This window comes from Talpa europaea (genome assembly GCF_964194135.1).
Source record: "Talpa europaea genome assembly, chromosome: 2".
NCBI classification, from domain to species: domain Eukaryota; kingdom Metazoa; phylum Chordata; class Mammalia; order Eulipotyphla; family Talpidae; genus Talpa; species Talpa europaea.
The window spans coordinates 41,281,146-41,297,625 of record NC_140068.1 but is presented as its reverse complement, the minus strand read 5'-3'; the positions used below and the strand labels follow the sequence as shown (position 1 = coordinate 41,297,625).

The window sequence follows — 16,480 nt, the reverse complement described above, 5'->3', positions numbered from 1 at the left end:
ATGTTTTTGATATACATACAAATAAATACAACACATACTGATCCTAAATTTGTGACTCGTTTAAATTACATTTGGAAGAGTCAAAACTCTTGCAACTGTTCTCAAAGACTACACAATGTGAAGGATTCAGTGACATGAGGTGGAGGATGAGGGTAATAATGGAAGGAGTGATAATTAAAAATGATTCGGCTATTTTGTGTCATGGTTCCTAATTTGAAAAACTGTTCCATTATAAGACTAAGAAATTGGATTCAAAAAGAAAAATAACTGGTCTTACACTTTAAGCATAGTTGGGCATCCTGAAAAGTTCTAAGAAAAATATTTATGGTAAAAGTTTTCTGAAAAAAAAAATAAAGATATATTGGCAAGTATGTTGAAAAAGGGGCACATTTGTGCACTGTAGGAGGGTATGTAAATTTTTTTGTATGTGTGTGTGTATATATAGTATGTATGTATATATAATATATATAGAGTATGGAAAATATGGAAGTTCCCAAAAAATTAAAACTAGAACTACCATATGATAAAGCAATTCCACTTCTAGGTATTTATCAAATGCAAAGATCATCAACCAAACAAGTCGACTCTCTTTTCATCACTAGTAAATTATATTATTTTGTCACATTATATTGTATTGATGTCAATGTCCTAATTTAAATAATAAAAAGTTAATTTCTACAAAAAGTATCTTTCAATTGCAACTACTAATGCAAAAGATTTTTCTTTATATTTACTGGTACACTAGTAAATATAGAATGATTTGTATCATTTGGACATTTGGAGAAGTCAGACTAACTATAATCAGACTTCTATCAATATATTAAAAGAAATGATTTAGTACAAAGGTTGTTGTAAACACTGCGATAAAGATGGCGCTGCAATCTCATACTAATAGTTGGTTACAATATGGTTACCCAGATTATGTAGAATTGTGTATGCTAATTTTTAAAATAAACATTGAAATAAAGACACAAAGCATTCTCACTGAGAAAACCCACAGATCCTTAAGGGTGTGTATATCTATCAGTCCCAGTTTGAGAAAAACTTCACCAGAAAAACTGGTGAAGTTTTTCTCAAAGTTTCAACACAAAGCAAAATGTTTTAATGAGCAGGTATCCATTTAACATTGCTTTAGTTTCTCTTGAAAATACTACAGATTTTTATCACTTACCTCAATGCATGGCATTCTTCCAGAAAAATTAGCAGCTGTATAACCAAAAGTGACATTTGCTATAAGCTTAAGTCCCAGCTGACGTGCATCGAGCATTCGTGAAAGGGCTCTGTCTTGCTTGTAAGCTTTCATTGACTGCTTCACCATGAGTCTAGTCTTCAAAATTTCTTCGAGCATTCTTGGTAGCACACCTTTTCTTACTGAAGGCTATCAAAAAGGAAAAATAGAATGTTTAAAATCCTCAAACTTTATAGATTTAGAAAATTAAGAAGGAAGTACAAAGTATAACAATGGCCAACTGTCATGAACTGAAACATACTAATAATAGATTAGCCACAGGATCAGTGGCCTTCAATCCAAAATCATCACATTTTCTTTCTTTTGAAGGGTTTTTTTTCCTAAACGATTCCTGCAATGATTAGACATCTAACGCAGCAGTACTATGTGAGTTCAGAGACCTCCAGGGAGGAGAATGTCAACTAGTGCATAAGGGACCATACAACAAGTTCAGAGGGAAATTTTGTTCAAAATTTTGATCCAAAGCCCCACTCTTTCAGAAAGACACACAGGAGTTGTATTAACTCATAACAAACCTCAGTTTTAAAAGATGTCATCCTAATGACCCCACACAGTAATCTGCATGGAACTCCATTTATCTACCTTGGAAGAATGATGAGCTGGGTTGACTCTGCTGACATTCAAACCTGTAGTTCCAAGGACTCTAGGTATTTCAAATCTGATGCTTAGACCACTAAGCCATCCCCTCCGGCCTATATTTATTAGCAATCTGGAAGAGGGGATGAATAGTGAGGTGATAAAATTTGTTGATGCCAAAAAAAAAATATATATATATATATCATTTGTATTAATCAAGACTAGGGAGAATTTATAAGAACTCCAATAGGAATGAAAACCACAAAACAGTATTAACTTTGATGATTCACAGACACGTGCAAGGTAATGCATGTTGGATCGAACAATTAAAACCTATATACATATATAGGATAATTACAGTCCTGAGTATTAAAAAAAAATCTCATTTTCATTAAGCTTTAAATATTGGGTCAAAATGTAGATGAAAGTTTTAAAAATGATGTTAAAGGGAGATAATATAATAAGATGAGAGGTATGTGACAATGAAAATGTATTCTAGCCTCTTAATTCATTCTGTCTACTTTTTGAAGCAGTCATAAAGTTTCTGTAACACATATCATTAATATTTTCCAAAAAGGAATCTATTGTGAACTCTGGTAAAATTTTTCCTCATTAATTTAGAGTACTCTTTTTAACCCAGCATTTACTTATAGTACACCAGAATGAATTTGAGGGCTACTGGGGTCTACCCTACCATCAACCACTACCCCATGATTCTAGTACAGACCTACTGCTAAGGAAATAGAAAAGGAATGAAGTTGGCATATGAAAGGTAATACAATCTCTTAAATAGGTCCTGCTTATTTTTAATTCATTTATGAGACTTTCCTCAGTCTCTCTGAAGGGAGATTGAGAAAAAGGAACCCTATTGTTAGTTTGGATACCTTCTTTAAAATGCACTCAATAAATATATCAAAGTATTATTTCTAAGATAATCAACTAATAAGTTGATTGTGTAGAAGATTAATTAGTATAGTTTACTCATTAAATTTAAATATTTCTTAGTTGATAATCTATTATCATTAAATAGCTATTTAAGTCTGCCACATTCTAATAGAGGGTGGAAGGGATACATATACATTTGTTTCATTCAATATTTCATTAAAAGCTAAAATTTAAAAGATTTTAAATCTTAATTCACACAAAACAAGATAACTTTAAGAAAATGATTTAAGATATTTCTTGACTTTCTGAGTTAATATATTCAAGCAAGCTTGTTTTGTTTGTATTACATGCCAATAACATCAAAACCAGCAGCTTTCCAAAAGTCAAGTCATAGTTGATACCTTTTATTTACAAGAGAGTATTACCTTGACAAAAGCTACTCCATTGGGGGACACTGTGATGTCATGCCTAATTTGGTAAAGTAAATCTGGAGGTACTCTTAGAGAGGTACAGCCAAATTTGAACTCATCATACCTGTTAAGAAAGAAAACATCAAGCAAATGTTTCCCAAATCATAGAATAGAGGCTTCTGGCAATTTTAAGAATCTTTCTAATTCCATAAGAAACTCATTTTCAGACATATAAACATGAATTTATGTACCTATTAATGTTTGTCTAATTTCAAAAAAGCAGTTCAAATAATATTCATAACTTATTCAAAGAAACATTTAAAAAATGGCAGCATTCTAAAATTTTTGGTAAAAACTATACTGAAATGCCAAACAGCCATTTAGTTCTTAAAGGACTGCAAATAAAGTTTTCAAATTTCTGTTTTTAATAAAAAGAATTATCAATACTATTTCCATGAATACTTTTTATAAAGGAATAAGTGTACTCTAGATAAAAACTATAAAACTTGGTCTTAAATGTACAACATTTCTTCTAATGAGAGAATTATCAACTCCTTTGAGTAGCAAAAATGTTATTCTCATTCAGTTTATAAAATTTGATTGACATATAGGTAAGTGAAACCTGACATTTAATAATTTATCTTTAAAAAGTCTTATTTCTAAGAAAAGTCAAGAGGAGGCAATAACTAGAGTTAAAAAAATAGTAACAATACAAAACACAACAAAACAAAAAAAAAAACAATTATAAACCAGAGACATCCTGCAGGGGAGGAGGAGAGAGAGGGATCAGAGGGAAGGAGGGAGGAGCACAGGGGGTTGTGGTGAGGGTGTACGGGTGCACTGGTGAAGGAAATTCTATGGGGACTACACCTGAGGAGGGGGAAGCAAATATTGTTTAAAAATGAACAATGATGTAAAAAATAAAAAATTTTTTGAAAGTTTAATTCTGAAACTATTCCATTGTAAAGTGACTTATATGAACAAATTAAAGATGACTCATTTAAGAAAAAACTAGGATACATATGGCAAGTGAAGCAGATGTTGTGAAGCTGATCTGTTCAGTCTTCTAGAGTCATCCATCCATGATGCTGAATTAATCATATGGTGATCCTTGTCAATTAGTAAGTTAACCACAATGAACAGATTAGCTGTGGTACAGGCTATTCATCTATTATTCATTCATTCATTCATTCATTCATCTTGCTTGTGAGAACAGTCTCAAGTGCAAAGAGATACTCAACAAAGTTAACTTTTAGTAGGAAGTACAAAGCACAAAACATAATGGTAAATATGAAAAAAACTTACTTTCCCAAGTTCTCCACATGGCCAAGACAAGTGGAAAAACAGTAGTTATATGCAATCACAATAGAAGGATATAGTGACTGAAAATCCAAAACAAGAACAGAGTTGCTATAAAAGCGAGATTCAGGCTCCATAATTAGGGGAACACATTGTAGGGCTCTCATCTGGGATCTCTGCTGTACACTAGGTGTCACAGGAATATAGTTCATTGGTTTGGCTATACGCAGCATCATTGACTCCACACGGTACTGCAAGTAGAGAGGTGAAGGTAGGAAGAAGAAACAGTTGAAATATAAATATACTCGTCTTTTGAATATGAGATAATCATTTGGGAAATGTCTGCTCTTCAAAATAGGCTGCATGACTTTCTCATGACTAATACCGAAATGGTTTAGTAAATTTTCATGTGCTTGAAGGGGACATTTGTAAGACTTTTCCTAGTCCTATAATGTTTATAAATACCACAAAATGTGTCAAATAACTTATACAATATAGTCAATTTTGAGTAGACCAACTGAATTTCTTTTTATCTCTGAATACAGTGAGATAACATCATAAGCAGATACAGAAGAGACAGCTATATCATTTGACAATTTCATTTAAAAAGTTGGGCAATAATCTTTGACAAATTTATTTGTGAAAATTAGAGAATAAATGTTATTCTAAAATATTAGGATCCCAGAATTTAAAGGTAATCAATACTGGTGCCTTGCAAAACTGAATATAGCAATTACTGTTTATAATTATCACTATTAAACAGATGGTTTGGGGTATTAGAAAAAGAAAGCACTCACAAGAACCAGTATGGGTTCACTGAAATGTTTTCATAGTTTTTTAAAGTATCTTTGCCTTTTATAAGCCAGCTCAAATAGTTTTTAAAACTTGTTGAGAAATAAACAAATACATAGCTTATGTGCAATAGAATTAAATAAACAGGTACTACCAAAGTATTTAGATATTTGTTGAATTTATAGATTGGAAAAAAATTACACATATAGAGTAATAAAATTTTTTTTTATGAGGTTAAGGAACCTGAGTGATTTAATGTAGTACCTCAGATGCCTAGCACACTGAAGGCATTATTTAACATACTATAGGTATACAAATATTTGTTGAATGAGTGCATGAAATTATTTTCAGTAAGTCATTTGTAAAACTTCTCATTCTATCCTTGGAAAGTTAGAAAGGTATGAATCAGTTTCTAAATACTCATTTTTCTTTAATATTTTTAAAAAGTGATTTATAGTCTACTTTTTTATTGATTCCCAAATTCTTAGTTTTTGTTTCTTCATTTTTCTATGGGGTTTTCAAGGCATCCCTACTCACGCTGACAATATTCAATAACTTTAAATATCATCCTAAGAGCACAGACATTTACTTTCTTAAATACCATAAACAACTTAGCAGTGCCCAGAAAGCTGGTACTGAGAAAATAAAATGCTAAATTAATGATTACTTGGTACCAGATAAAGTTCAAAGAATCAAGCATCTCAAAGGTAAGAATATCATTCACACAGAACTTTCAAGTGCGCAAGAATATAGATTTCCTACCTGTGAACCCCTTGTCAGTACATGTAAAAACTGAATACCAAACAGCCTAGCCATTTCACTGGTTTTCCCAATCAGGTCCAGCTGTTCTAACATTTGGAGATTTCCACGAACACGGCTAACATAATGATCAACCATTTTCCATCTGTTAAATAAGAATCCATGTTATGAACATTAGGGAAAATTTTGAACACTTGAAACTAGTTCTGTTTACATTCTGTTAAAAAATACATAATAAAAGTGAGGTTACAAGAAGGAGGTATAATGTGAGTCTTTAACAAAGTAGTTAAGAAAATTTCAGGTATTTTGAGTACCTAAACCATAGTGAATTATGCAAAGTTTTAAAATAGTACTTGTAATATTATAGTAAGACTAAGGATAATTCAATATTTTGTTTGATTTTTAAAATTTTATTACAATGGGTAACTGTGGTCTTAAAAAAATAAACCTAGCATGACAAGTTAAATTTTTTCTTGGGTAATTTTGTTCTTGTTAAAGGATTTATGCCACACTCCTAATTCTTTGTAAAACTCAAGTAAATAAAAGTTTTCATTTGGCAAAGAGGAAGGGAAATATAAAGCATGAGGTACTCAGAATAGGCCTAGGTAGGTATGAAAGGCTGAACTTAGAGCAGCATCTTGAAAGACAGAGTATTTTACAGGTAGGGTATCTTGGAAGATGGTACAAAAAATATACATATATAAGAAATTCCAAGTACAAACTCACTTATTCTGAACTTTTTACATAGATTGGCTCTACACCCAGGAAATGGAGAAGAAAATGTCCCGTATCATCTTCTTGAACTACTTCCTTAACCCTCTATTTTCAAGATAGTTCCTAGTTCAGAAATCGGAATAGTCAATAACTATTCCTTGAATTAGATGAAATCAGTATGGTATTATGCGTTCTCTATTGGTTACAAAGAGCTTTGATTTGAGAATCTAATCATGAGACATAATGTTTTATGGAAAAACTGTTCTAAATGAATCCCAAACACCAAAACCTTGGGAATGTGACTCATTAAGAACTTCCAGAGACCCAATCTGGGATTATAAAACCAAATAATAGTCATATTTAATGCAAGAAATCCTTAACTAACAAGTTCCCATTTTTTTGAGTTAATTTACTATATATCTGCATACTGTACGTTTCCTTAAAACATTTCAAAAAGGAAATGTAAATCAAAAACTATGACTTACTTTCTTGGTTAAGAACTGACAAATTTAAACTTAAAATTGTCTAATACCAGGTGGTGTCACTTATAAAGGAGGAAAGTAGAGAAACAAATTAAAGGGTCAGATAAACTAACCCCTTGAAAGCTGTTAAGTAGAATGGGGGAATGCAGAGGGGAATAGGTGACAGGGAAAACAACCCCTTCAGCCCCCAAATTAGTAAAAATATCATACTAAGGGTGACAAATGCCCCAAAATATATGAATGGCAATTCAAGAAATTGCGGTATATTTTCACAATGAAATATTACTCAACAATCAAAAAAAGAAAAACCATGCCATTTGGGGTAACATGGACGGAGCTGGAAGGGATTATGCTAGCTGAAATAAGTCAGAAAGAAAAAGATAAATATTAGATGGTCTCACTTATATGTGGAATATAGAGAGAAACCAAACAAAAGGTCAAGAAAAAGTCAAAACTAGCAAGCTGACCACAGATCCGAGGCAAACAGCAAGGGAGGGGGAGAGGGAGGGACAAAACAGGGGAGGGAAGAACACATGGGAATATGGTGGCAGGAGAACTATGGGGACTACAAAGATGTAAGAAAAAAAAATTAACAAAAACTTAAAAACACACCCCACAACCTAAGGGTGAAATAAAGGCATTTTCAGATAAAGACAGAAAAATTGTTATCAGCTGACTTGGACTAGAAGCGTAGTCAAAGAAAATAGTGTAGCAGTTCCTTAAAATGCAAACACATTAACCCTATGATTAGGTAATTTCACTCTTAGAAAAATAAATGTTCACATAAATACTTGCATAGTTTTATTCATAAAAGCCTTGACTAGAAACAACCAAATTATACATCAACAGGTAACTAGATAAATAAATTGTGGTACAGCCATACATTTAAATACTAACTAGTAACAAAAATTAAACTACTAGTTTATGCAACAATTAGGGTGAATCTCAAAAACTAACATGCTGAGTTTCTGGAAAGAAGTCAGACACAAGCAGATTGTAAACAATTCTATTTATATGAAGTTCTGCAACTGGCGACACTAAGCTGTATTAATAGAAATCCAATTCTTAAGTACCCAGGTAGTTAAAGGATAGATAGGGTGATTACAAAGTCAGTATGAGGAAATTTTCTGAGTGTTTGAAATGTTGTCTTGGTTAGGGTAGTGGTTATATGGCACATATATTTTTCAAAGTCATTACATAATATACACTTTGAATGCATGCATTTTAATGAATATAAATTATACTCCAATAATATCAATTTTGAAAGAGACATCTGCCTCAGAGCCAAAAAATGTTACCTGTATAGATCTGTCTTGTTATCAAACCAATCTGACAAGACGCGAAAGGTAAAGAGGGGAAAACGCTGATGAAGAACATGGAAGCTCACATTTTCAAAGGTATAGTTAGTTAGAGCCACCTAAAAAAAAAAAAAAGCAAACACCATTATAATAATGCTTGCATTTATGTGCTAATTTGTTTCTTTTTTTAAAAAGATTTATTTATTTATTTATACAAGCACTGGGTACAGTTAGAAGCTCTGGAGGGTGAGAGAATTCACCAGAGCCAGAGCCGGGAGCAGAGCAGGCAAAGGGACTGAAGTACACTGCTGAGGGGAGCAGCGGGCGGCAGGAGAGGTCTGCGTGCCATGTGGGACCCTCCTCCGGTGGCCGGGGAGCAGCTGTGGATTGAACCGGTGCCGCACAGGCCGCGGGCAGCTTCGCCACCCAGCGCTCAACCGCTGCGCCACTGGGGAGGTTGGTTTTAAAAGTACCCAAATATTAAAATTTTTCATAATATATATGAAAGCTATTTGTAAAAGTGATCTGTGTTACAACTGAATCTTAACTGAAAACTGTACATAGTCTACTGGACAGAAATGTTCATAATAAATTTAATGTTCAATGGGAAAAAACTAGACCTGATCAGAGTCAACTTGGTCATGTCATACTTATTTGAGAGATCCCAATTCTTACCACTTTTTTATACTCTGACATTACAAATACTGACTGATACAAGTATTGTTAAACACTTTACATTTTTATTCTTTTTACACTTACTTTTTGGTTCGTGATGACATGTTGATTATGATTAACAGGATCCCACAGATTCAAGGATGAGTTATCTAGTTAAAGGCAGGCATTCATCCTGCTCAACAATTACATCAGTACTAAGACCCAATACAATAATAACGTGAAGTTATTTAATTTCATTCCAAAAAGCCACCAAAAAAACAAAAAAGAAAGATTAAAAGGAAATGGTAGAAACGTCTTCCTAGCTTCAGACTACATAGGCAAAAGCTGTGTTAGTCAGAAAAGAATGCTGAAAAATTATCAAATTCACAAAACATAGTTCCAGCTAGATAATCTCTCAGAAATACCTCCAGGACATAAGCAATCTAGACAATGGCAGGTATTTCAATATGGAAATTAAGTAACGAGCAGTTCCCACTCTTAGATCAATTGGGATTCTGAGAAATAGTTCAAATAGCATTTCACATTTATATATTTTTAAATATTTTGTTTTCCATTTCTATAAATATAAGACAAAACAGGAATTTTTGTGTTTATCTTAGTACAGAGACCCAAACTGATAGTTATCTACAGTTTCTATCAGCCAACCTAAAACAAAAGAACGGAATATAGCATACTTCACTCAAAGTGTGTGTATGTATGTTCTTACACATACAGAGATGTATGTATAGTTTTAAACCTTGGAATTCAATTCTAGAGTCAGTATGAAGTAGGCATTAATCCATTAATTCTGAAGTAAATTACCATTTCTTTTTAAAAAATCAGCGCTGGCCTGTTCTCTCAAAAATGACTCATTTTATTACCGATCCCCAAATCTGAATGACTTTTCTATTTTGTTAATGAATATATTTTTTTAAAGATTTATTTTTGCATGCAAGAACTGGGGTACAGGCCAGAGGTGTGGGGGGTGAGAGGATTCATCAGAGACAGAGCAGGGAACAGAACAGGCAGACTGACAGAAACACATTGCTGAGGGGAGCAGCAGGAGAGGTCTGTGGCATCCTGTGGGTAGCTCCCTGGCCAGCCAGGGATCGAACTTGCACTGCAGAGGCTGCGGATAGCTTCATAGTGCTGTGCTTAACCCTTTGCGCCACCAGGGATGCCCGAATATTTTTTTTTTTTAATTTCCACTAAGTTTTATAGAAAACAGAGTCAAACATCTGATCTCAGGTAGTTACATGATTACCTAAATACAGAGTATAGCACTTAAGACCAAATCTAAACTTCTGTCAGAGTATATATCTTCATTAAAACAAACCCTCAATAAAACTTCTACAGAAAAGATCACCTTGTCCTATAGTTCTCTCATAGAGGCAAATTTTGAGTTTGCATACAAGTTTACTTGTAAGTTTTCACTAGGGGATTCTGAGATTTCAATTGGGTGAATTTAAACTGAAATAAAGTAATAAAATAATTGGTTCCAATATCTGAGGAATATGGCAGATCTATGTTCTCGGTTGATTTTATTCCAAAGAAAACAATTCATATATTGAATTTAGATTAGACAAATATAACCTTAAAAACAAGTATTCTACTTTGGATTTCTTGCTATCACAAAAGCATAAACATGCATAGCTGTAACATCAGCTATGAGTAAAATTAAAAGAAGGAAAAATGAATTCTAAATTAAGATGATTCATCTTCAGAAAGTCGTAATCTTTAGAGTGGTTTAGAAACTGAAGTATGAATCTAGAAATATGAATCAGGAGCTTGTTACTTGTTTTAAGGGAAAAATCTGAGTAAGTTGAAAATTGCTTATTTAGTACTACATAGATCACAATCAGAAAGCATATAAATGAAAAATGTTACAGTACTTGTCCATTTATTATATAAAGGACTGGGCTAATGGAGCTATTATGGTAATACTTTTACATTTATCAAGTTAATATGCAAATCACAGTGGCTAATCACTTAAGAAACAAACCCAGAACTGAGGGACATGGTTAGAGTGTTAGTATAGGGGAACAGAAAAAATAAAGATGAAAAGAAAAATGGAGGAGAAAGACTAATTATAATAAATTAAAAATCAAAATCAATAAGCAACTATAAGCCAGAGAGACACTACGGGAGGGTTGGGGGGGGGGTAGGAGGGATTATGGTCAAAATAAGGGTGGGTGGGAATTGTATAGGGATTATAACCAAGATGAAAAAGCACACATTATGCAAAAATGAAAGATGATGCAAAAAAATTAAAATAAAATATATAAAAAAGAAAAGAAAAATGGAAGGAGACAGTAAGTAAGCACCTATTTGCTGTCTCAGCCATCACTTTATTCCCTCAATTGTTCATTTCTCCATAAAGCTTTTATGATCGGCATGTACTTTATATATATAAAGAAATGTACACAAATTTAAAAATGAATTACTCAAGAATTTTTATGTATGTATACAATCCATGTATCCACATCTATATGAAAGTACAGATTTCTGAGGAACTGAAGGCTCCGTTGTGCTCCTTCCCACCTAATACTCTCCAACGTTAATCACCATGGATTAATCTTGGCTATTTTTAAAATTCATATAAATGGAATCATTTAATATGTACTATAATTTTTTTTTGGGGGGGTGATAGCTGAAATAACAGAATCCACCCCTCCCCAATTCTGGAGGCTAAAATTCCTAGATCAAGGTCAGCAGGGCTGATTTCTTCTGAGGCCTCTCTCCTCAGTTTGTAGATGGCTGTCTCTTCCCTATGGACTTCCCTCTGTTCATAACCCAATCTAATAAGCACTATTTTTTATCTGATTGCTTTTGTTCAATATTTTATCTAAGATTCATCAAGCTGTTCAATGTAGCAGTATACTCATGCATTGATTAACCACAGGAATACATTCTGAAAATCATGTTGCTAAGTGACACATTTTATTGTGGGAACACTACAGGGTGAAATAAAAAGAAATTTACGTGGTATAGCCTACTACGCATGGGTAGTAGGTAGACTATTTAGTCTATCCTACTGGGGCCACTGTCATATATGTGGTCCCTCATTGATAGAAAGTGTTATGCAAGGCTGGACTGTACACCTGTATTCACAGGTACACACACTCATTGTGGGCATTATAAATTTCTAAGTACATATAATATTTATAATAAACTCTCTGCTGAAAGACCTGAGTCTTGACTACTACTAGTTATGAGGCTTTAGCAAGTTACTTAAACCTCTGTGAACTTCAGTTTCCTTATTCATAAAATACTTTGTGGTCTTACTTATGTTGTAAGTTGGAGTATCAAAATTTTAAATGTCAAATTTAAAAAACTGTTATGAAAGATAAACAATATATGAATACAACAGAATACATTATCTTACCCTTTTATACAGTCTTCATCGCATATCACGTTGTCTTAATTTTTAAAAGTATCTGACACATGCTTATTGACTGACTGTTGTGTGGAAGCATATGACCTTCCTAGTGATTCTGTTTGGAGTGTTCTCTGCTGGTTATTTATCTGACTATTCCTCAGATCTGATTCCCGTCTGCTCTTCAAAGTGTTTTTGTTCACAAAAATATGCTTGGCTCAATTTTAACTGCTATCTCCAATGGCTTCTTAGTGAGCTCATTCACTCTTTTTTTTTTAAAAAAGAATTATTCCTTAATTGTAAGACTTTTATTTATTTTTGCATAGAAGAACTGGGGTGTAGGCCAGAGGTGTGTGTGTGGGGGTGCCGCAGACCAGCACAGCAGTAGACGATGAGGCCGTCTCAGGGTTGAGAGACTGCGCAGGGTGGTCAGGGATTCGGCTAAAGAAATGACAAACAGACACACTTCAAGAGAGAGTGTAAATCTGAGTGCGCTTTTATTAAGCTAGTGGTCAGTATATATATGTTTTTCCAAAAGCATAGGAACAGTGAACATCAAAGAGATCAGTTTGCTCATAGACTTAGCTTAATTGACAGGGCAGTGATTTATGTTCGAAGTTACATCTGGACCTAGCCTCATTCCTAATTGGACAGGCTATAAATTCTTTCTACTGTTTTATATAATTATTTTCTAGTTGCACTAACTATCATTTTTACTCATAATTAATTATCATGGGTGAATTTATTTTATAATGCAGTTAATATCAAAGGTACTAAAGTTAAGCACATAATAGAAAGATTATTAAACTAACAATTCTATTATAACAGTGTTTAGTAATGTTTCATTTGCATTAGCCTAATTATTAAATTATGTATGTTTTTTAATTAGCAATCAATGACCAGAAAAAGGAAAGATTTTAGAAAGACAGTTGTAGCAGAATAAAGTTTGTGGGCCTTGAGAAAGCGAGATAAGGTTCCAGGTGGTCAGCATTTCTTTTAATCATCTTTGTGGCCGCTTTTGATGGTCATTATTTCTTGGCAGGCATTCAGTTTCTCTGCATCTTAGGGAGTTTGCTGTTCTCCCCCTGCGCGCATGGTTCCTTGCCCACGCCGGACCTCAGGGACCATGGCAACAGCCATTAGCCCTGAGGGTCACTGCAGGGGGGGGGGTGCAGCAGGGGGGAGAGGATTCAGGAGAGAAAGAATGGGGAGCAAAACAGGCAGCCGATCTACTGAAACACACTGCTGAGGGGAGCAGCAGGTGAAGGAGGAGAGGTCTGCTGCGGCCATGGCTGGGGATAGAACTCAGGCCACTTTGTTAAAATTCCCACAGGAGGGCCATTGCCTTGGTAGTGCTGAGACTTAACTCCTAGACCACCAGGGAGGCCCTGAGCTCATTCACTCTTTTTCTTTTTGAGATTTATTTATATATGCATACAAAAACTGGGGTGCATACAAAAACTGGGGTGTAAGCTAGAGGTGCAGGGGGGTGTGAGAGGATTATCTATCTATCTATCTATCTATCTATCTATCTATCTATCTATCTATCTATCTATCTATCTATCTATCTATCTAAGCAATGGGTACAGTCAGAAGTGCGGGAGGGTGAGGGAATTCACCAGAGCCAGAGTGGGGAGCAGAGCAGGCAGAAGGACCAAAGTACAGTGCTGAGGGGAGCAGCGGGCAGCAGGAGAGGTCTGCGCGCCATGTGGGACCCTCCTCCGGTGGCCAGGGAGCAGTCGGGGATCGAACCAGTACCGCAGAGGCTGCAGGCACCTTCGCAACCCAGCACTCAACCGCTGCGCCACTCTTAATTGACTTCCAAGGCTGCATTTCTACTCCAGACATCTGCCCCATATTTGGGGCTTTCCTATTTAAATGCCTATTGGGTATCCTCACCTGGATGTCTGACTGAAATCTCATGCTCTACATTCTGCTGCTGCTACCAGAAACCCTTATCTGGGCTCTCAAAGTTGGAATTGGATGTTGCTCTTAGCAGTTTCCAACACACATTAGTCTGATCTAGTATTTAATATCCTTAATTTGAAAAATTCCTTCCTATAGGTCTACACTGAAATTGTCTTTTTGTAATAAATCTAAAAGGCCAAAAATTCTTCTAGCCTTGAATACAAAATGATTCATGTGCAAATGGGGCCAAAAGGTTTGTTGGGAAAAGGAAAAAAAAAAAAAAAAAAAAAAAAGCAAGGGTGTTGTCGTAACATCTCATACAACATTTGCTGAAGCTTTCCCTGAAGGGAATACTACCTTCAGCATTTATGAAATTATAAACATATAAACCTGACATTAACAAAAAATATTTTTAAGTAGTTACTAAATACCATGGGCTATATATTGGAGTGTCTAAGATGGTGGTCCATCAGTAGTTATTTGGTTAATTAACTGATTGATTGCCTAATCAATTGGTTTATAATACATTTTTACATAAATCACCCACTTATCTGCATTCCAAATTAAAAAAAAATTTTTTTTTCATGGTTAAAAAGTCATAGTGGGGGCCTCCCCGGTGGCGCAGCGGTTGAGCACTGGGTTGCGAAGCTGCCCGCAGCCTCTGCAGCGCCAGTTCGATCCCCGGCTGCTCCCCGGCCACCTGAGGAGGGTCCCACATGGCGCGCAGACCTCTCCTGCCGCCCGCTGCTCCCCTCGGCAGTGTGCTTCGGTCCTTCTGCCTGCTCTGCTCCCCGCTCTGGCTCTGGTGAATTCTCTCACCCTCCCGCGCCTCTGACTGTACCCAGTGCTTGTATAAATAAATAAATAAATCTAAAAATAAATAAATAAATAAATCTTAAAAAAAAAAAAAAAAAAAGTCATAGTGGTTAAAAAGACTCTGGACCAGACTGCCTAGATTTGAATTTGAGTGGGGCCTACTACTAGCTAGCTTTGTGACCTTGGAGAGTCATTTAACTACCTGAGAAGCTGTTGTGAGAATTACATGGATCAATCCATAAAAATGTTAATTCAAGTAAAATGCCTAAAACTGTAGTAGATACATTAAACATTTAACAGATGTCAGCTCTTATCATTAAAAGCAAGTGATATAACAAAAAGTGACCAGAGATTATCAAGGTTCCTACCCTCACTGAAGTGGGACTGCTCTCACTCACACAAACACACCTCTTTTTCTGCTCCTATATACCAGAGTTATTATATACTGACAATACATATCATTTTCAAAATGAAAACAAGTACAGGGCCTCCCTGGTGGCACAGTGGTTGAGCGCCGTGCTATGAAGCTATCCACAGCCTCTGCAGCGTGGGTTCGATTCCCAGCCGGCCAAGGAGATTCCCACATGGCATGGCAGACCTCTCCTATTTCACCCACTGTTCCCCTCAGCATAGTATTTCGGTTGTCCGCCTGTTCTGCTCCTGCTCTGTCTCTGGTGAATCCTCTCACCCTCCCGTGCCTCTGGCCTGTACCCCAGCTCTTGTATAAAAATAAATAAATCTTTAAAAAAAAATTAAAAAAGAAAAACAATTTAAAAAAAATGAAAACAAGTACAAAAAAGATGAAATTATACAATATTCACCACACATAGTATTTTATGATATAGACTTTACTACTACTTTAGACACAAAATAAAGCTAAAATTCAGATATTAAAATTAAAAAATTCCATAACTTTCCGTTTTAGAGAGTAGCACTTATAACTCTACTTAAACATAATAAAAACTATTCATATAGAAGCTTAAGTTACAAAGTAAACTATACTAGTACTCTGATTAAAATTGTCATGTTGATCTAATATATTTTCGAACAAAATCATAAAATAGGCTTACCTCATTTCTCATAATTCTCCAAAGATTTAGTGTAATTCGACCAACAATATTTATCTCACTCATTGTATCTGATCCATATTCATCTCTTTCAGCTGCAAATCTGTTCTCAATTTTATCATCTATAGAAATGAATATAGACTGCATTAGGACTCATGGAAAACAAATCTCCAAGTACATTATGCCAAAGAAAAT

General features: G+C 34.8%; 1 protein-coding gene across 1 annotated transcript in view; it reads right to left on the bottom strand.

Annotated features, from left to right (window-relative positions):
• Positions 1-16,480, bottom strand: part of REV3L (REV3 like, DNA directed polymerase zeta catalytic subunit) — a gene marked incomplete at both ends in the record, with an annotated part of 133,730 nt that overhangs the window by 14,065 nt on the left and 103,185 nt on the right. The window contains 6 exons of the mRNA XM_084228856.1: positions 1,172-1,378; positions 3,136-3,244; positions 4,426-4,670; positions 5,974-6,115; positions 8,465-8,583; positions 16,289-16,407. Coding sequence (XP_084084982.1) covers positions 1,172-1,378; positions 3,136-3,244; positions 4,426-4,670; positions 5,974-6,115; positions 8,465-8,583; positions 16,289-16,407 — 941 coding nt within the window. The remainder of the gene's footprint in view (positions 1-1,171; positions 1,379-3,135; positions 3,245-4,425; positions 4,671-5,973; positions 6,116-8,464; positions 8,584-16,288; positions 16,408-16,480) is intronic.